At 35.8% G+C, this 21,181-nt stretch overlaps 1 protein-coding gene across 1 annotated transcript; it reads right to left on the bottom strand.

Moving 5' to 3' along the window:
* Positions 1 to 2,801: 2,801 nt before the first annotated feature.
* EXO1 (exonuclease 1) lies at positions 2,802 to 21,158 on the bottom strand. Its single transcript, XM_040552409.1, has 13 exons — positions 20,761 to 21,158; positions 18,746 to 18,865; positions 17,772 to 17,895; positions 16,965 to 17,102; positions 16,517 to 16,729; positions 14,746 to 14,933; positions 13,875 to 13,971; positions 11,924 to 12,140; positions 10,704 to 10,959; positions 8,918 to 9,392; positions 8,384 to 8,488; positions 4,262 to 4,455; positions 2,802 to 3,138 (listed from the first exon to the last, which is right to left on the bottom strand). The coding sequence occupies exons 1-13, from the start codon at positions 20,919 to 20,921 to the stop codon at positions 2,997 to 2,999; spliced, it is 2,430 nt and encodes an 809-aa protein (XP_040408343.1). The 5' UTR covers positions 20,922 to 21,158; the 3' UTR covers positions 2,802 to 2,996.
* Positions 21,159 to 21,181: the final 23 nt, after the last annotated feature.

The raw sequence follows: 21,181 nt of genomic DNA, 5'->3' as shown, positions 1-21,181 counted from the left end.
ACAAAGATTTAAAACAGACTCAGTTTAATCTGGAAGAGTCACCTATACTTTAAAGAACATTACTTGACTTGATTTGGATGCTGTCATATTCATTCACAATAGTACTGAATATTTGCACTTCATATCACCTTTCTGATGAAGAACGGGTAGTCAGCACTTTCAGAAACGATGCTTGATTAGACTACCATCAGTTCATTTAGCCTTTATAGTCAAATTCACTCTTTTCATAGGACATAGAAATGTTATCCACTTCATAAGACTTCTTTGAAAGCCTGCAGATAAACTAGATAAATTATGTAGAACTAAATAAGTAAAAGTATGTTAAAAGTAAGCAAACAAAAAACCCTACCAACACGCACGTTTGATGGGTGCTATCTGCTCTCACTTCCTCCGCATCTGAATCATTTTCCAGCCACCCTCATACCTCGAACTTTCCATTGCATATCTTTTTCTATTTTTTAAAACCAAAATCTCCCTTTCTTTCCAAGTTTTTTTTTTTTATTCTCATTGGTACATTTTATTTCCTCCCCCCCCCCCATCACCTATAACAATTTCTCCCACTTTGAAACTGAATGTTATTTTACTATGGAATATTACCTTGAGTCAGTTTGAACTCATGAATAGTCCTGCACAAATTACTTTACATGTATGTTATTGCGCATCTTTCATAGAACAGACCGAGTACTCTGCATTTAACTATAAACCTTATACATTATTACATGTAATATATGCTTACAATAACATAAGAGGCTTCTAACTCTATTGGAGAGATGTCTTCTGAAGAAGAACCCCCCTATAATGGGAAAAGAAGTCAGAACCCAAGACATCCAAAGCACAAAACACCAGAGTTAAACATAGACAATTTTAACATGTCTACTTTAAGAACATAAAATATACTCAAGAAGCACTCTTGCGTGAATAATTTCCTTAATACCTACCATTGAAATAACACTCCAGAAAGTTTTTACATGCCCCGTGGCTTTTAAGGCATCGGGTTTTTTATATATATATAATATATACATATATATATACTTATATTTTTGTTTTTTTTTTTAACTCTCCTGTCCAGACGAAATACACTAGACAACAATGGGGCACCTGTTTATGACAAAGAAGCATCAACATACGTATACATATAACGCTTGTTATATTCCTCTGATTTTCTCTTCCAAGAAGCTGGAGCAGAACAATTGGAGGCGCTTTCAATAAGTAAACTACAAGAACAGGTAGGGCTGTACTAGCAGATAAGTTTAAAACAGCAGTATTGTTCTCACATGTAGATTTCATAGCAGATGTCCTATATTCCCTTAGAAGTACCTGTCCTTGACACTGGTAGTTTGTTTCTTCTGATGATCCACTAACGCAGGAACATGCAGCTCTGAGTGAAGGCTATAGTCAACAGGCAAGAATAAACTGTACAAAGTAACCTTACTTTTCCCACACTGATAAATAAGCAATGGAGAACAACCAATTATTTTTACATTTTCCCTTCAAAAAAATATTTACCATTGTGAACATATTTGTAGCTTGTAGCAACACAAAAATTAATTCTTGCCAACAGTTCTAATGGCTGGGAAGAGAAACATTTATCACTAGCCTTTATTCATCACAATCATCCAAGAGATGAAAACTCATTGTTAAGAAACTGTCTTTCAGGAGCAGGGATTTTCTAGTGGTACACGCGAGAAGCTGCTTTACAGCATCATTGTTTCATTCCTTGTAGACCATGAATTCTACACAAATGTAGAAATAAAAGGACCATTTGCACAAAGGTACACAAAACCTACTTATGTAAGCAGCTTCTTTAGTCCCCTTAATTTTATGGATGCAAGTTTTCTTAAACTGTAAAAAAGTAGACAGCAAAAACTTAACAACTGTCTCTCGTAGGCCAATCTCAAACTATCTTTTGAAAAAAGGCTCAAAGATGGAGAATAAAGTATTTATGTCAAGAATGGAAAGCATACATTTCAGAGGTTAAGATATTCTTTTGTACCTTCATCTGCTGCAGAGGAAGATATTACTATTCCTAAAACGATAACAGAAACAAACAAGAAAACTTTTAGATATATCTTTGAACAGACTCAAATCCTGATTTTTAAAAGGTAAAAATTTGAAAAGCCATCACACCATTTCATGAGCAGTTAGTCATCCAAAACAAGAACCCTCCTGGTTTCTTTCCCTTCAGCTACTCAGATGTTGAAGACTGAATCTGAGTTTGTTTCGAGGACAATATTCATTTGTAAGCCTCAGCCCTGAGGACTGATATTTTGCCTGGTTCTTGGACAAGAAAACAAACACGGAAAGAGCAGGTGAAACAGAGGAACACTAACTTTTTTCAGAATCATTCTGTTGATAGTAATATTTGGGTACAAAAATATAAACATTTATGAAAATATTTGTGATGTCCCCTTTCTGCAGTTCAAGTTATTCCCACCCTAAACATGTATGTCTGCATCATATGGTAAGTACAGAAAGCTAACCATTAAGAGAACAAATCTTACCCTACAGCAAAAGAAACATTATCCGAGTACCGGAAGCATAGTGATGACAGTGAATACTGAACTGTAGTTTACTCCTGTCTTGGAGACAAAGTAGGTTCAAGAGAGAAGGAAGGGCAAGAAACTAATCATCCTAAAATGATCTTAAAAAAGTTAAGACAAACATTTTCTGCTGTTTTCTGCAGAGGCAAAGCCATAACTGTTTGTAGGAAGTTGTATCATATCTATGTGATCTACATCAAACACTCAGAAGCAGCTGAAAATGATTTGGACAAAAGTTTAGTATTAAGCTTTGAACAAGAGAACAGAGACAATGAAGGCTTTATTCCAGTCTGTATAAAACTGTACATTTCAACTTGGTTTTATAAAAAGAGATGACAAATCAAGTCAGACTAAAACATACAGTTGATTTTCAAACATCTTGTTGATATTGACAAGATCCAGAAGATAAATTTTGACAATGATTAAAAATGAATTCTACTATGCACAGCATACAATTCATTGGAATATAGCTCTCTGAACATGACTATGTTCAAGATGATTAAAGATTTCTTCTTCTGTTTCTGGAGTGAGCTGGATGTTATCTTTGATTGGAGACAATGGATCTGACTTTTTACAAGAAGGAAGTTTTTCATAATCTCTGTGCAAAAAAGAGAGAAAACAAAACCCAGCAATGTTATGACATTATATGTTTCTGACGACACACCTGTAAGAACATTTGGGTGACTCAAAATAAGACCCCTCACCCAACTACCCACTGATCCACAAGTAAGACCAGAACAAAGTCTATGATAGAAAGTTTTTAGGTCCAATTTCACTACTGCTGAACAACTTCACTAAAGTTATTAAATGGTTTCAGATAGCCTGTAAATAAAATAATTACTAGCTTTGCATTTGAAGCACAGTATGTGTAACCCACAGTAGAATATGGTGCATGCTTCCTTAACATCTAGTCTTCTGAAGAACTGTAGTATCTTATCTATCCCGTGAATCTTGAGGTCAGGACAAAACATTTTAGTGTCCCACATGATATTTGCCATCAAAAAATATATTTGTCCTAAGACATAAGACTAATTTCAAACACTTAAAATCTGCAAAGCAATAAATAAAACATTCAGATCCAAGTAAGTCCTGTCAGCAGCGAAAATATTTTGAGAAACAAGAAAAATATCCCCTAAAAGCTAATAAATGGCTATTTTAACTACATAAAATTAAGTAGTAGGTAAAAAATATACATATCTTCAGTTTATCCAGAAGAACACTCCATCAATTCGCTATCACTTTGAAAGCGGAACAGAACTGATGATCAGCCATCCCAAAATGTGAGAGGCATACAAAGTTAAATAATAACAACCTTGCTTTCAGTTAAGTCTCACAGTTTTTAACGCAGCTTTTGCATCTAGGCTAAGAAACGCCTTTCAGTATTTGATGTCAAACCTAATAGCAATATCTTTCATATAAATTATGTTATACTAAGTGCACTACCTCAATAATGGATTTTAGTCGAGAGCTCTTGCTGGTTAGAAAAAATTAATTAGAAGAGCATATTTACCAGAAATCATACTTCATGGTTATATTGAATAATGAATAAGTGAATTGGCTTAGGAAATTAAGAACTGTATGTAGAAGATATCTATCATAAGCTGTTATCTTTATTGAATTGTTTGGAGCAAACATGTATAGAGTCTGCTTTGAAATTTTTTCCTGTGGAAAAAATTCTAAAAACTTCACAGGCTGCTAACTAAAGGGTTAAAGCAACTTACCTTTTAAACTGGAAATTTTTCCATAGTTCACTAATGGTGGCTTGCAGTCCCAGCTTATTTTCAGCATCACAGTGATTTCTCTTCTGCACAGGTGACAGTTTCTTTCTTAATCCACTTACTTTAGCTGGTATCAATGGCTTGAGTTTTGTCACAATACGTGACCCTACTGAACTGGATTTGTGTAAGCCAGGAACCTGAGAGATTTTTAATATTAAATTATAAACGGTTAAAATGAAAACCTATAATGTTGTATCAGAAAAATAGATGCTCATAATCAGAAAAATAGAAGAGCTTTACATTGCGTTGAGATAATGCAATCTGATTAGCCCCAACAACATATATTTGCATAGCTTCTCTAATTGAAAATGATTTGTGCCACACAGAGATAATGCAGCTCTAAGAACTGGCAAAACAGCATTTGTAGGTCCTTGCATTTTAAGGAGTTGCAAAAGCACATTTCTTTGAAACGCAGTTTTAAAGTCTACTGTTTTTTTTTTTCCCCCCACAAGAACACCACAAAAATTTTCAAGTCCACCTTCAGAATTTTAAGAGAAGCCACCCTCTGGTATCACTCTGAAAAGTATCAGTACCCCAAGGATTACTATACCTCCAGCTGGACTTTTCTCTGTACCTGGAATTCAAAGCAGTTGTGCTTGGCTAGAACACACATCTCAAAGAAACCAGTCAGAAGTTTGAAGACCTCAACTAAAGCAAAATGCTTCGCTTCAGCAGATAATTTATTCTAGCGATGAGATATCCTTTTTGTTAAAAATGCATATCTTGTCTTCAATTCTCTTATCAGTTTTCAAGCACCGAATCTGTTCCTTGATATTTACAAGCACATAACTGATTTTGACAAGACCTAATTCCTGCAAATGTTAGTGTAATTTTTACATTTTATGCTATCATCCCTAACCACAATTACTTATAGTCCTGTCAAATGCTACTTTCACCCTTTCGAATACTGATAGGTTATTGATTTTTTTCTCCTCTTCTGCAGTTTCATTCACAAAGAGTAGTGAGTTTATTTTAACAATAAAAGAAATACACTTCAGCCTGATCAGCTGGACTTTTTTTTCCTACTTTTGTGTAGCTTACCACATTTCATAAGTTAAAGATTATACCGATGGCTCTCTATTTCACCTCTTCTTATTTGTGCTATAAGTATATAACAATAATTCAATGAATGTAATGCACTCCTAGAAAAAGTTAGCTTCCTCTGCCAGAGAAGTTCACAAATGGCCCATTCACATTATCTAACATTTTTTGTCTTACAAATTCTTGTAGTTTTCCTCAGTTTTTGGGGAAGTAGCTAATTTGAAGCACTAGAACAACATTTTACTGTCTGATCCATTCTACTACCTAACTGTAGAATACCTACTCCTCAAAATTACTAGCTTCAAAGTGATCATTCACTTCCAGTCTGTTATTTTGTGTTTGCAATGATGAAGATCAAAATAATTATTAAAATATAATACAACAGCTGCAGAGGAAACTGAATGTCCGTAGTTTTAAAAATTTCTTATTATACATAAAGTTTGCTACGTAAGATTAGCGTTTAGGACACATACATTTTAACTAATGCCAATAATTTTCCCATTTGGACATTAAGAATGAAACATTTTGCTCTAAATTAATCAACACCTGTTTTGCTGGACCATCTAAAGAAGGCAGGCACAGCTCTGCCTACCTCAGGTGCTTCAGAAAATGCGAATGGTTGTATGAGGGGGAGCTATTGACTGACTTTTATTATATTTTTAATATATCATAGATGTTAAGAGTCTTCTTCAAAGACCTCATATGTCAGTTCTTTCCAAAATAACATTTCATTTTGTCCCATCCTCTCACCACATACTTGGTATATAGTTTTCTGTTAACTGAAGTGACATTATTTCTACCTGAATAAACTATGCAGATCTTGGAATTCCAAACAGATTTGAAATATATTTAAAATGCATACTAAGAAGTTAGAAGGAGAGTACTGGGAGGAATAGAAATAAATCCTAAAAACCTTGCTTTACAATTTTTTGCTGCTTATCACCTCAGCCATTTTGCAAAGTGTGTACACTTGCCCATAACACTTCGTTTCTTTTTGTGGTTCTGAAGCACATCAGACCTGTAAGCTAAATTAACCAATCCCAAAGGAGACAGAGCTGCAGGTTCAGTATCCATTAAAAACTTTAAACCAGAGTAGATTGTTTTCTTTTCGTCAATATTAGCCTCTTTGTTGAGATCACAATTTATGGGGCAATAATGAGCAGTAAAAAACACAGCTGGAATGCTACCACAGAAGTGACTACAAGGTCCTAGAGAACTCATTATTTTATAGGCACTGATTAGAGAAAAGCTTCTGTTAGCTTTAACATTAGAATTGAGAGGCTAGGCACTTTGCATTCTAGATTGGAACCAGAGCAAAAGCTGACAGCTTCCCCACACCACCTCCCTTGATTATTAGATTTCGCTAAAGATCAGCCATGTTATTTAGATCACCAAAATCAGAATAATTTATGTTTTAAGTGATCATCCGCTACTTTGCTAAATCCAGAACTCACTATTCCCTTCATTATCTTCTTGGGTACTTAGTACCAGCAAAGATTTTCCTTGTTTTACACTTCTAGTTAGCAAGCCTAAGGGAAAATTGAGGCAGAAGGGGTGCTTCTCATATCCATTCCATGCCTTCAATTCTGGCTACTTGTTCCAGTGGTCTCAGTGGTACTACAACCCACAAGAGCTTGTGGGTATGGGCGAGCCAAAGTTCCACAACTAACCTTTTGGTTGTTGTTAAGTGACATTTCAGTCAGGTAATTTTTCCAATCCAGCTGATTTTAAGTATTATTGCTAGCACATAAAGGTAGCAGAGAGAATACACAGCCAAGAAGCCTGGTTTAAAATAACCTTACTGTCATGATGGATTTTCAGCTGATTTATATTGCCTGAACAGCTCCAAGCATCCTGAAAATATGATTAGATTATATTTACATTACCTCAGTACCTTAATACCATGTATTGCCCAATATTTAATATATTCCTTCTCTCAATATACCTTTAATGCAAGTAATGACTATTTAAGCAGAACAGATTAAACACGTTATTAAAAGCAAAGTCATACAACTTTCAGTCTCAGGATGATTTCATTTCATTGCTTAGTCTTGCTGAAGAGAAGCAGGCAAAATGTTATTCTAATGAAAAAGCATCAGTTTTGTAAATAGGTGTTTCAGAATGGAGAAGATGCAAGTCCTAGCTTAACACAGAAATTAATAAAGTAACCACAAGGTGCCACTATTGCATAAAACAGTACTCTTTTGCAAAAAGATTGTGATTTTTAATCTATGAGAAAGAAGCTAGTAGGGGTATATTCAAAAGGATGGAAGTGTCTTCTTTTGATTTAAGAATCTTTTGGCCAATTCTAAAGACAACATCTAAGGAACTAGAACACTCTCAGATGTTAAGGTTTTAAAAGTTTTGTAATCTAGATAGATGGGTAAAGCTCTTACAAATGCCTTGAAGACAGGGAATGCAAATTCATTGTTAGGCATTTAAGAAACCCCAGAGAAAGAACATTAAGGGTGCCCAACAGGAAACTTAACTAAAGCATTGACTGTGAAGGAAAAAGTGTAGACTCAACGTGAAAGGAGAGTCAAATGTCAAACAATGGCTATAACTAAAGCAACTAAACAAGGATGCTTCATTAAAACCTTTCCAGGTTTTTAAATTTAAGCATGCTTTTCTAGCCAAAGAACAGGAGACTGCTGAACCAGTAGATTCATAAGATAATCCTATTTGACTATTTGTATGGATGACTTTACCTGAACACGACTGCAATTTGCATCGTAAAACTTAAATATTTAACATGCCAGAGGAAAACTAAGAAGAATTTTTCTTTATCTTGACTACTTAATTTATGCTGAAGTATTTAAAACCCCCAAAGTTGCAGCCACATCAGTCATAGGGGGCCTGGTTATATTTCAACTCAGCTCTGATACAGATGAGTAAGAAAGCAATTTTCTTTTGCTAACAGGCACATTGTTAAATATTCATTCTAGAACTTTTAGTGAAAGAACTAGCAAGAGACTACTTCTACTGAACATTGAAAATCAATGGTAAAATTAAAGGAATTCTTACCTTGATCTTTACTACCATATTCTTTCTGTCAGTTTGAACAGCAGAAGTTACTGGAGGCCTCTGAGTACATCGATTATCAGCCAGTTTTGAAGTAGAGCTAAATTCCTTCAAAGAAAAAGTCATTTGGCTTTAAAACACCTTTTTACATTGTGCATGTTTTTATATCCACACATCTATAAGTTATAATGCACGTTTTCAGTAATTCTAAGAACTTACACAAAATCCTGAGCATACTTTTAGTAAGAAACACTATGCTGACAAAAGGTGACAGGACTTCTTCAACAATTACAGAAACAGAATAAAAGCATGCCAACCACTGCAATGTCACACAATGGAGAGACTAAAAACAAATGTAAAGAACAGACTTGATTTAAGTTAGTAAGTCAATCTATACTATGCAAGTGTAATAAACACCGAAAAGTTGTGGGAGCAGGTGTTACATAATCTGCAGAGTATCAATTAAAGAGAATTCACAGCCTAATTTCTTTCTTAATGAAAAGTAAAAGCTAATGCTGAGAAGTCTTGTTTTCTTACTTCTGTTTCTGAATTGTTGTTACACACTTGTGGTGTCTTTGGAGACTCCAAATTACATTCTGACGGCTCACAAGACCCTTGAGACTGCGAGGAACAGTTCAGTTCTGTTAAGGGGGAGGATTCCTCATCTGATTCACACACCACCCCACTCTCTGCTTGTACTCCATTAATGTCATCTGCCTGGGATGCCACGCAGTTGCTTCTCTGTTGGTCAAAGTGCTGTGAAGATACAATATGAGATAGACAAGGATTTCCTGAATTATTTCCAAGGCTGCTAAACCACCGGAAGCAACTTTTCTGTGTTTCTCCAGGAAGCGATGAGGTAGTCCTTGTTTTTTCAGTTCCTGAAAACAGAGAAGCATCTTCTGCTACATGTTTTGCCTCCTGTTTCTTGCAATCCCCCTCAACATCTTGAATTTGATCACTGTCATCCTTTGCTCTACAATCAAGCTCATCTGCTTCACTGCAGAAAAACCTAAAGGGAAAAAAAAAAAAGAAATTAAATACAATACTGGTGAAGGCAACAAAGAAGAAAGTCACTGCAAATGAGTATTTCATCTCCAAAATCCAACAGTTACCTCTACATATCCATTGGATTTTTGGATTGCACTTGCAGACAGATTATTTTGACCATGGACAAGTCACTGTGGTCTTAATCTTCTAGTCCTTCCTGACAGCATTTAAGAGACATGTAAAGTCATGTTGTCATTTTATGTTTCACTAGAAAACGCATCTGTAAATGCAGTGTTCATTGACTAAAGATACTAGTAAGTTCTTCATCTGAAAAAGAAAGGATCTAGGAATCCTACAAAATTTAAGGGTATATTCATTAATCGTTATAAAGCTAAGTAGTGATGAAATTCTTCAGTGCCTCATATTGAGGAATCTCGAATCTGTTCTCATTCTATGGCAGCAGCTCTGAAATGCAAGTACTAGTCAGGTTTGTTTGTTTTTGTTTTTGTTTTTTTTTAAACAAACTGAGCATTTATTTGGAGAAAAAGCTACCACCACTAACAATTCTTAATCTTTGATGCAATGTAACAAATCTCTGAGCTCAGGAGGGTGCAAATTAGAAAACGTCAGTATGAGATTATTTTACAAAGACATCTTTGAAGCATGCAAATCTTTAGATTATTTAAGGTAAAAATCACAGTAAGATAGTAAGACAGAATTGTGATAATCATTTGTAAAAAAAATTCAACAAATATACAACAAATAGTTGTAGTCAAACACAACCAACCAAAAACCAGAGAAACACAAAGTTCCTCTTCTCAAAGTGCTGGTGCAGAAATAAGGAGCATCATCTGAATGGGATTGGGTAAAAAGTTGTCAGACAGTGTGACCAGGTACAGCTTTGAAACAAAAAAATGTAAAGATGTCAATACACAAGTAGCTGCTTGTTTATGTGGCACAAAGAAGCTACATTTCTTATCATTAAAAAGTATGGTTATCACGTGACCTGTAATAGCATGGCCAATTCCTAGCTAACTGATATCCAGAAACTAGACTGTATTGAATCTAGACTGTATTGAATTGCTTCACAGCCCTCATTACTACAGTAAAAAAAAGTTGATATTCTTTACTTATGTATCTATTTATGATATCTTTACTTATATATCTCACATACTTCATGTCTAGCACAAGGAGTTCTCCATCTCAGCTCAAGACTACAGGTGCAGAAAAAAATGAAGTATTGTTTTTCTCTTTTTCAGTATTCAAGTTATTTCAGCAACCAGGATATCAAATAGTATCTTGCTACTTACTGAAACATGTGATGCAAGCATACCTGCTTCTTGTTCCTGGAACAACTACAGCATCCCTCTGCTTGTTTTTCCTTTGCAGAAAGGAAGCAAATGTATTTCTAACTCTGGGCAGGGAGTTAGAGTTTTCTTTAGTGGCAGAATTCCCTGAATAATCACTGCTTCGTATTGCAGAGACATTATTTTGTGGCTGAGCATTTTCATCACTTTCCTCCTTGAATTTTTTCGCTTTTGAAAATGAATACTGGTTCAACAGATCTCCATCCGAGAGTTCTTCCAAATCTAAAGACAATTTAAGAATCACTGTAGAAGCTTGTTCTAGAATTAAATGGTTATGAAAAGACTGAACATCACATTATTTAACCTCACAGGCTTAAAAGTATTCTTGACAATACAGTTCAGAAGTCTTTAAACACTGTTATTTTCTAGTACATAGGCTCAAAGTAACTTTGAAAAGGTAGGTGGAGCAAAGGCATAACACCTGAGATTAAAAAGAGTGCACATTATAATTCAAATTTAAATTTCCTTTAAAAATACTAAGCTAAAAGCATGTGGCTATTGAACTAGTTAATTTTGATAAACCAAGGAATAGGAAAATACCAGGAGTAACAAAGGCAAAGAAGAAACCCTAGTAGCATCAACAGAAAGAAGGATGCAGATGAAGAGAAAATACTCAACCTATCAAGTGAAGTACAATGGGAGCAGAGAGCTCTTTTTATAAATAGACAACAGATTATTTCAGCCCATATAACTTCGGTGTCCATATAACTTGTCTTAGGTATACAAGACAAGGTAGCACAGATCTACAATTTCAGAAAACTGGAGCAAAGGGTACCAAGGCAAAGGAACTAGGCAGCACAGTGTTAGAGTACAGAAAACTAAGTTTTCTATGCAGCTAAATCTCATCTCTATGAAAGATAACCATTTTTATTTCTTTGCATACTATTAAAAGATAGAAATTAAACCCAAAATAGCTAAGAAATTGAGCAAATAGTATTAAAATAATTGCAGTCGAGGACAAAAATTTTATAATGAATCACAGCAAAAATAAACTGCTGCAGAAAGTTTGCCGCCAAACTTGATTGTTACTAAGGCTTTTATATCATTTTTTCCAGTCTTGCAGACTTAAAAACAGGACACAAACAACAAAAGTTAGTTTTATACCTCCAAAATCTCATGCCATCATGTCAAAGATAGAATCCTTTCTTTTCTACTACCTTCTATTATTTATTAAATAAGAACATACCACTTCTTCGCCTTTTTGCTAAGAGCTCTTTGCCCGGAAGTTTTAACCCTTTGATACTGATTTTCTTCTCAGTGCCTTTGGTTGTTGATTTCTCAGGTAAATGAGTTATATGAGGAACAGTATCTGTACTAGGGCCAAGCTTGTAGTCTCTGCTCCAAATGCTATTTATATGATTAGCATGTCTGTCATTCCAGTCACGACTTCTCTGCTGCATAGGCTACAAAAAAAATTGTAAGTCAGACATAGGCTTATAAATTTGCCTTCTAAATAAGACTTCCTGATTTGGCATAAGGGCATTTTGATATTTGCACAACCATTGCTGACATGGCTACTCTACACATATATTTTCTTTTTGTTCCCACATTTCTTACACTTTCTTTTTACTCTGTGCTGTCATGACTTCTTTATTCCTAAACACCACAAGTGACTAACTGCTCTTCTCAAAGTTACAGGTTTACTTCTATTCCAAAAGCCTAATTTGGGAAAATACTATCCTCATAATAATATATACTTGGAAGAAATATGCACCCCTAATCACCTTGAGAGTTTTCTTTTTAAATTAGTTACTTCTGTAAACAGGATTAAGGACTTACTAAAAATGTCTGAAAGTAAAACAAACTCAAATGCCTTAAGGAATATCAATTTACTTGTACAGAGAATGAGATCCAAGGATTTTGTAAGCCACTGGTCACCTGATTTATGGTCATCTTCTCTGGATGCCCCAATACAAACATTTAGCTAATTTAATTGAGATCAAGTCTTCTACTGTAAATGCATACAGTCAAGACAGAAGAGGAAACAAAAATCCCAAGTCTCACATATCTCACAAAGTTCTCCATTAAAAGCTTTCTTTTCCTGGATTTTTATTTATTTTTTTATATATATTTTTTAGGGTAAGAATAGAAGAATGTAGGCAGTTATTCAAAGAAGATTTCAAAGTATTTTATTGTTCCTATTGTTGTCCATACTTTGCTTACTAACATGTCCATTAAGGAGGTTTAAAAAAGATTTAATTGTGCAAAGGTGCAGTCTAGGCTGCACAATTATTTACTTACATAAACTTTCTCATCTTAGATCAGAAGAAAGTATTACATGACAAGAATCCATTCAGGATTATTCTGCATGTAATCAAATCATTTCTCCTGACCACTTACTTTCCTAGATATTTAAGGTGCTCAAGGACCATTTAGGTCAGAATATTTATCAGCCTACTTTTTTCAGAAACTTTAAAGCAAAATGAAAAACTACACAAAACTAGGAAAAGAACATGATGGCAAATACATTTTGCCACTGTCAAAATAAGCAGAGTGACCCAAGAACTAACAATTAAAACAAAGGAATAGTCAGAAAATTAAAAAGCAGGCGTTATCAGAACAGCAATCAGTCATAAAACAATGGCTCTTAAAGTCACGCCCTTGTATTTACATTTTCCAGCATCTTCTAGATGACATACTAAGATTTTACCGGTTATAACTATTAAAAATGTAAATTTCATTTTTCAAGTGGCATACAAACAGCTCATTTTGTGTGAGAGAGAGTTTGCAAAACTGCCAGAATGCATCAGCATCTGGCATTACCTACTGGACTCTTTAGTGACTAGATGAGTTGTAAAGTCAACAGTAACTGCTGTTACTGTTTTCAGTAATTACTATTAAGAGGTTTTTGAAGATGCTGAAAAGTTTCGTAGACTAGGTGTCTCTTCAAAGAGACTTTTGTATCTGGAAATATGAATATGCTACTCAATCTGAAATTAAAAAAGTGAAACTTTTATGTTGGATTGTTCTTTGAATCATACTTAGTATGTTTGTTGAAAAATACTATTTCATTAGTAACAGAATAGCTTTCACTGCCAAGTCAGTTGCAGATAACATTCAACTGTATTTTTCCATGAATGTTCATGTTCAAACTCATGTCGTTATCTTAGTATATAGCTTTAGAACAAAGGTATTACCTGTGCAGTATCAGGGTTATAGTTGTCGATGCATTCCATTGTATCAATATCAATATTGCCAATGGCAATTTGAAAAGCAGTAGTATCACCAAAGTGTCTGTCCCCATTGCATTAAAGGAAAATATCTGAATATTACAACAAATTTCAAGAAATGTAGCATTAATGTCAGAACAGCTGCTTTCAGTTTTGTGTTAAAAAAGTATTGATAGAATATTATCCACAAGCGTTATTACTACTAGCCTATTTAATCTGATGCAACAGCAATCATAATAGATCTGCAATGCTCAGCAAACCTGTAAAGTTGAAAGGAAAGCCTTCAATCATTAACAGAAAAGTTGCCATCCTTCTTCTTCCTAGCCTCTGGAAACACCAGAGATTAATCAGCTTGAAAAACATACACAACTAGTAATTACTTAAATGGTCTCGTCTTTCTTCATTTTCCATGAGGAAATTTCTGACACAAGTGGTGAAATGCTACTTGTTTTGTAGGAAGGCTATCTGGTCAAACAGTGAACGCATAGATTAGGCGCTTACAGCAAGAATTAGAGTGGCAGAGGTAACGCACAACACAGGCACAAACTAAAAACAGTCACAAAGAACTTAAACCACTGAAATATAACCTGTGTTTAAGAAATTGCAGTCTACATTTAGAAAAAGACATAGCTTCCACTTAAAGTGATAGGTCATTTCTTAATATTCAGTTAACCACTGTGCTTAAAAAAAAAGACCAGAGCAAAAGAGAAGGAAAAACAACCTTTATAAGACTGCATGCAGGCTTTAGCCAATAGCAGAGATGTGATGGAAAACAATATAAGACACCATAACTGTTCCCACCTATTTTGCCCCCACTATTTCATTACAGAAAGGATACCGTCCTGCATAAATTAGTGTTTCTGGATCAATATCATCAGTATACACATTCAGAGGAACTAATTTTCTGTTGACAGGATCAAAAACTAACTGATAAAGGAATGTATTATTGGCACGTGTAAAACCCTGTATGTATTCTTCTGATACGGTTATATTCATCTTCAAGTAATGCCCCATTTTCTTAATAACCTGTCCAAAAAAAAAATCTGCTTAACCGCTGCATTTAAACAAATAAATTTCTATAGTTATCTTTAAAAATATTATTCCAAGACCTTCAGAGTTTTAAAGAGAATTTCAGTTTTAGCACATAATAGAAGCATTATGGGAAGACAAATACAGTTCTCAAGAAACTCAACATCCACAAAAGCGTAATTACGCTTCAATTACTAGATAACTTTGCTTGCCCTTAAATGTATGTGTCCCATAGCAAAAAAACGACTTAAACTAGATAGGGGATGAGAAGAGGGGTAAGGAGGAAGTCTTGTTTTGCCACTTTAAGTGGTTTACCATCACAGAAATAACACAACCCAAGTAATAAAGTCTTCTTGTCCAAGAAATAAATATGAAATCTGAATAGGAATACAGAACGTCTCCTCAAGGTATATTTGTTAAGATTAATGGACATCAAATTTTATAATTCATATTACCAAAAAATGAAAGCAGTATATGGATGCTTTTATTGTAGGAAAAAGCTGAACTAATCACATTTTTCCCCCATTACTGGCCATAAAAATACAGATTTATTCAGTAGTTCCTCCTATACATTGTTACCAAACCACACTACAATAAGTTCCTAAAAATTCACTGACCATTGCATTTTTCAGTTCCACTGAAGGCAAATTATATTGTTTTGAAGATCAATTCTGTCTTACTGCCAAAGACAAGAATCTTTCATCCTCCCCAGATAAAAAACAGGTGTATTTGGTCACGTATCCTAAATACAGACCATTTACTAATCTTAGTAAGAGATACCAATTCTGATGGGCACTGTTGGACTACTTTGCATCTTTTGACTTTCCAAAAAACACTGTTGGAAAACAGTAGTGAGGAGTCACGTGACAATTTACTAGGTGAAAAGCTTTTCAAGTGAAATACTGCCATTGTGCTCACAAAAAAGCAGAAGTACATTAGCTTAAAGGAAATCATTATTGGAATGGGAAAAGCTCAGTTTCTTTTCTACTTCCACAATTAATTTGATGCATGCTTTACATGAAAAAACATTTTAAAACTGAAAACAGTTATTTGTGTACAGCATGCAAGAGAGAAAACACTGAAGCATACATGTAACTTAAGATGATAACGCAGAAAGTTAGACTGCATATGAAATTACTTTTTTGGATTAGATTTACCTGCCTCCAGGACAGGCATGGAAAGTACTTTTCTTAATAGCTTTTAAACTCTTCTCCATTACTGTCTAGACAGAAGTTATTCCCACTCTTAGCATCTGTAATTCCTAGTATTAGAATTGCTTTCATTACATAGGAAAAAAGTTACCTTATTTTGCACTATACCATTTTTTATATACTAGAAAGACATTATGGAAAAAAAATGTCTATGTCTATATATATAATTAAACACAAAAAGGGAATAAAATAAAATTCTCTGTCCTACCCCTCCTCCAAAGAAATAAGAGTGTACTTTAGGTACTGGAAGGTCATGTTCTTCTCAAAACAGAGAAAGCCAAGAACCACACATTTTCAATTCAGTGTTAACATCAGAAACACAGATACAGACTCCCAAATACCCAACACAGAGTGCTAAAGCAAGATTACCTTTATAATATCTGGATTGTTAGCAAGTTTTAGCAACTTGCATGCTTTAACTAACCCAATTCCATGGATTGATGGGAGGTAGTCACAACCAGAAAGAATACACATGTAGCGGAATTTCTCTTCTGTGAAAAGATTTCCAAGCTGCTTGCAGTTTCCTAATCGAGCTTGATCTATTTCTAGTCCATTTCCAAACTTGTCAATTTTCAAAAACACCTGGAAATTAAGAGGAAGTGAAAACAATGATTTTCACCTGTACAGGCTCATTGTTCCATTTGTACATACGCTAGTTTGTCGCACTTGATGGAAATAACAGAGGTGAGTGCTATTCTTATCTCTTCAGTTTCCATGAATTATTGTAATGGAGTAAAGTCAAACATATTTAGCAACTTTGAACTCTGTTTTTAACATAGCAGTGAGAGGTAAGGGCTCTTAATGTTTTCTTCCATACCTTTTTACATCCAAAAGCTAAAAGATCAGAATCTTCTGTAATTATGGCTTGAACCAAGCCAGCCTTATTAAGATAAGCCAACTGAGCATCAGCTTCATAAGGAGCCACAATACAATCAACTCCATGGGCTCGTGCAGCCTGTACATAAACAGGAAACATACAAGCATTTAACAGCAATTTTCAGCAATCATCTTAGACACCTAGAAACAAAAGAACTCCTACTTCAAAGAACTGAAATATTGATTTTTATTTTTTAATCACCCCTCACATCCTCTGCCAATTAAAGCCCTATTTTTCACATTTAAAATCCAAGTTTCAAGGAGTTCAGACCTATACAGACTGGTCTACAAAAACAGCCTTTCCTGCATTGGTCTGTAACATTGCACATACTGACCACAGCTGCAAGCTTCAAACTCATGCACGTTATAGTTTAATTTTATCTCAGAAACTATCCTGAGATGGGTGTTTAAGGAGTTTCGTATCTTTCATGGCAGAAAGAAAATTCTAGATGTTATCAAAGTCAGTTTATGGCTTTAAGAAGAGATGTATTTTAATTGACAAGTCACTACTATTTCGAAAACTGGGCATGATAAATCTGAAGCAAAGTTAAATTTAACTACACCTAGCATAACCTAGTATATGCGGTACAGTTACAGACTAAGAGACAGGAGGTGTGGGGAATATCTTTCCTGCCTATGGAGATGCAGTAGTGGTGCAACCATATAAGAGCAGAGTAAGACATCCTACTAATTGTATAGATTGTTTTTTTTTTTTAAACTGTTGATCGCAACAGCGCCGGCAACTTACTTTAATGACTTCATGAGCCATGGCATGGGTAACATTTACACTGCGTGCAAAACATTCCCTAGCTTCTGAAAGTTTCCCTTCCCGCAACAACTGCTTCCCCTTCAGAAGACCAGCTTGACGCTTCCTGAAAGACAAATAAAAATATCCACCAACATCTGATTGTTTTTCACTTAGTCCTCCATAATAACTGTTCTTCTAAGAGATACTGATAGGAAAGGGGGAAAAATTGTTTTGCAGCTGAGCACTTCCCCAGTCTATTCTACCGTGTAACATTTGAAGAGTAACTGCAAGTCATTGTATCACAAAGAATGCTTAGATTGGCATGTTGAAATACATAGTGAGAAAACAGTGACAACTGGAATCAGCAATGAAGAGTTGCACCCATCCTTGGGATGCAATAAAATAAATCTTGGGAGTATCTGATGTCAGATACTCACTGGTTTGGAGGAGGGAAGACATTATTTTGTTTCAAACACTAGAAATTGTTTGCTCCACGCTGAAGGAAACATATGCCCAGAAGAACTGATAAGTAAAATTCCCACAGCTTCAGTGAGATGTCCTGATAGATAGGGACAAGCCTGAATCCAAACTGGAAACCAGTTTGTCTGATGATTTGTAGAGAACGAGGAAGATGGTATTTATTTTAGATAAAATTGTATCGGGAATAAATATTTTTGACCAGAGAGATCATAACAGTGGATTCAACTGAAAGCTTTTAACGCATTACAGGAAGTAATGCTCAGAGATTTGCTTCCTTCCTCTATAAAAGTGCTTTCATTTATAAAGTGCATTTCTATTTTTGGAATAAAACCTCTAAGAAGAGGCTTGTATGATTTTAAACGTAAATTAAGCGAAGTAACACTATATTGCAGAAGTTTACCAAAGATTACTACCTAACGAGTCTGAAGTTTTTCCAGCTATGAAAATGAACTGTAGTGTTAAACATGCTACTTTACTTGCAAATCAATACTTACTCTCGTCTGGCCTTTTCCACTTCCTTTTTAGAAGGTAGGGTGCATCCATCAAATACCAAAATTGGTTTAATTCCAAATGAGAGGAGCATATCAACAAGTTTCATACAGAAAGCTACATAACTGCATCAACAACAAGAGTAAGAGAAGAAAAATAAACTTTATTGTTCAAAGATTTTAATTGGAAACATATTTCCCTAGCACCACATAAAGAATAAGAACACACAAATGCCTTTTTAAGAAATTCATGCTTTATCTCCCAGCTCAAAACTGGACTGACTGCTGCTATTATGGAAAATACCATAAGAACTCAAGCAGCATTCAATTTGATTTTGCTACAGTAGGATGCACACTACCAAAGTTTGCAAGTTTCAACATGGGTCATTTCAGTTTTAGCAACTCAGTCCATGATGGGCAGGGAAACAGGCAGCAGATAAGCACAGAAAGTTGTCTTTCCCTGAAGCCTTTTGAAAGGCACAGTAAATGAACTTTTGTGGAGTGGAGAAGTGATGAGGTATGAAACCTCTCTTCATGGAACTATCTGCTTCTTGCTCAGGTGGTGGATGTGCGCTATGGACAGAAAAATCTGTACAAGATCGTTTCATCAGTAACTAAAGTCAATAGCAGCCGTAAGCAGTAAGCGCATTACAAACTACGATGATCAATGAAAAAGGTTTTTCACGTTTCTTTCCTTCAAAGACAGTTTAAAACAGCAACAGCAGCCTTTCTACCACTAAGGGGGCAGGGAGGGGAAGAAAGGGGACGGAGGAGCATTTATTCTGAGAATATGAGCATGGAAAAAGCTGGATTTAGAGCTACAAAACAAACCCAAAAATAATAATGATTTTTAAAAGACAAGGGTGAATAAGTTTGTAGCTATATAATAACCCAATTCAGATGAAATTTAAAGTGTGGAAGGGATTTCCACGCTACTGTTGAAGTGCCAGTCCAAGATCAGTGATTACAGGCACATGGAAAAATATATATTTTTAATTAAATACATTTAGTTATGTTCAATCACTTCACAGTTTTCTATGATTATACCTCTTGTTTTTTCTGCCTGTCAATTTCTTTTAACTGAAATATATTATTCTCAGAACTCCAAGGGATTTCCACTATCTTCAAAGGCAGGTAGCAGAGTTGTATGAAACTCTACCGTTCTTCTAATCAACAGACATAAGAATTAAAGATTTGAACCAATTTGTGAGCTATCAACTCTCTCATCTCCAACCAGACATTTAATAAAAATCTCATAGATGAAGCCTAGTCCAGACTAACTACTGTTGTTTTATTTCTGAAGAGATAAAGATTCATCTTTAAAAAGAATTTTTCCATCTAAAACATCTAAAACCCAGTTTTCCAAAGAGATGGCAAGAACATATGCAAATCTGACCCAGGCTCCAAAGCTGGACTTGAATCATGGCCACGGTTTTTATTCATTTCCTTCCTTAAAGGTATGGTAATATAAGTGAAAAATCCATGTTACAGTAGAAGAGCTACTGATACTGAAAATACAATGTTAAGCAAAAAGCTAAAAATCAGTGCAGGGTACTTTATACGGAGCACAACACACCTATCAGAACGCCTTGGTATTGTTACAAGGCTTCATCACACAGCAGTATTTATAGTCACTTTGTTCAAATAAGGTTCCTGGAAATAATACCGTATTTGAGACATGATTTATATCTACAGAACCTACAAGTGATTAGATTTTTGGGACATGCTGGGGGGCGGAAGGGGGGGGGGGGGGAGATGACACGACCCCAAAACTTAGCTTATCTGTGTTTGTGTCTTAAAATATTTTAGCATATATTCTGCCACCCAGTATTTACTGGGATATTTGTTTTGCCCAGCTGAAGCTGAAAAGCTATTTACTTACAGCCAGCATTTCCACTTCCAAAAATCACTACTGGGAGCGAGAACTCAGAAGCCAGAGGAAATTTTATCCCAAAAAAAATCAAGTTAACAAGCCTTTAGCTTGTATAAAGGCCAAGAGCGAAGCGTTAACAGCGACTTACTGATCCGTCGGCTCCCCCTTGGCCAGCTTCTCGGCGCAGGCATAGGCGCCTTTGTGCATCCAGCAGTAGGTGTCCACGGCCACCGCCTGCCCCCGGTACTTCTTCACGTGCGCGGGCTCGGCGGCCTCCTTGAGAAACTGCAGCAAGCCCTGGATCCCCATGGCGCTGCCCACACCGGACCGGGGAAGCCCGAAGCGTTTGCTGGATCCCCAGCCCCACCGAGCCCGATGCCCCCCAAATACCCGGGCGGCGGTCCCGGCTCCCAGCCGCTGCCCGGGAGGGGACGAAACGGCCCCACAACCGCCGCCGGCCCCGCGCGCCGCTGTCTCGCTGCAGGGGAAAAAGGAAGGCCCAGGCGCTGCCCGCGCGGCGGCCGTCCGGGGCTTTCAAGCAGCGCGCGCTCAGCCCTTCGCCCCGCCCT

This window comes from Cygnus olor, chromosome 3 (genome assembly GCF_009769625.2).
Source record: "Cygnus olor isolate bCygOlo1 chromosome 3, bCygOlo1.pri.v2, whole genome shotgun sequence".
NCBI lineage: Eukaryota > Metazoa > Chordata > Aves > Anseriformes > Anatidae > Cygnus > Cygnus olor.
Note: the sequence above shows the minus strand (reverse complement) of the source record. Positions and strands in the feature narration are given on the sequence as shown.

Coding starts and splice junctions, on each gene's coding strand:
- EXO1 (XM_040552409.1), bottom strand. CDS start 20,921: ATGGGGATCCAGGGCTTGCTGCAGTTTCTCAAGGAGGCCGCCGAGCCC. Junction 16,730..16,964: donor TAGCTTTTGGATGTAAAAAG/GTATGGAAGAAA, acceptor CTTAATTTCCAG/GTGTTTTTGAAAATTGACAA. Junction 13,972..14,745: donor ACACTAATTTATGCAGGACG/GTATCCTTTCTG, acceptor CAATGGGGACAG/ACACTTTGGTGATACTACTG.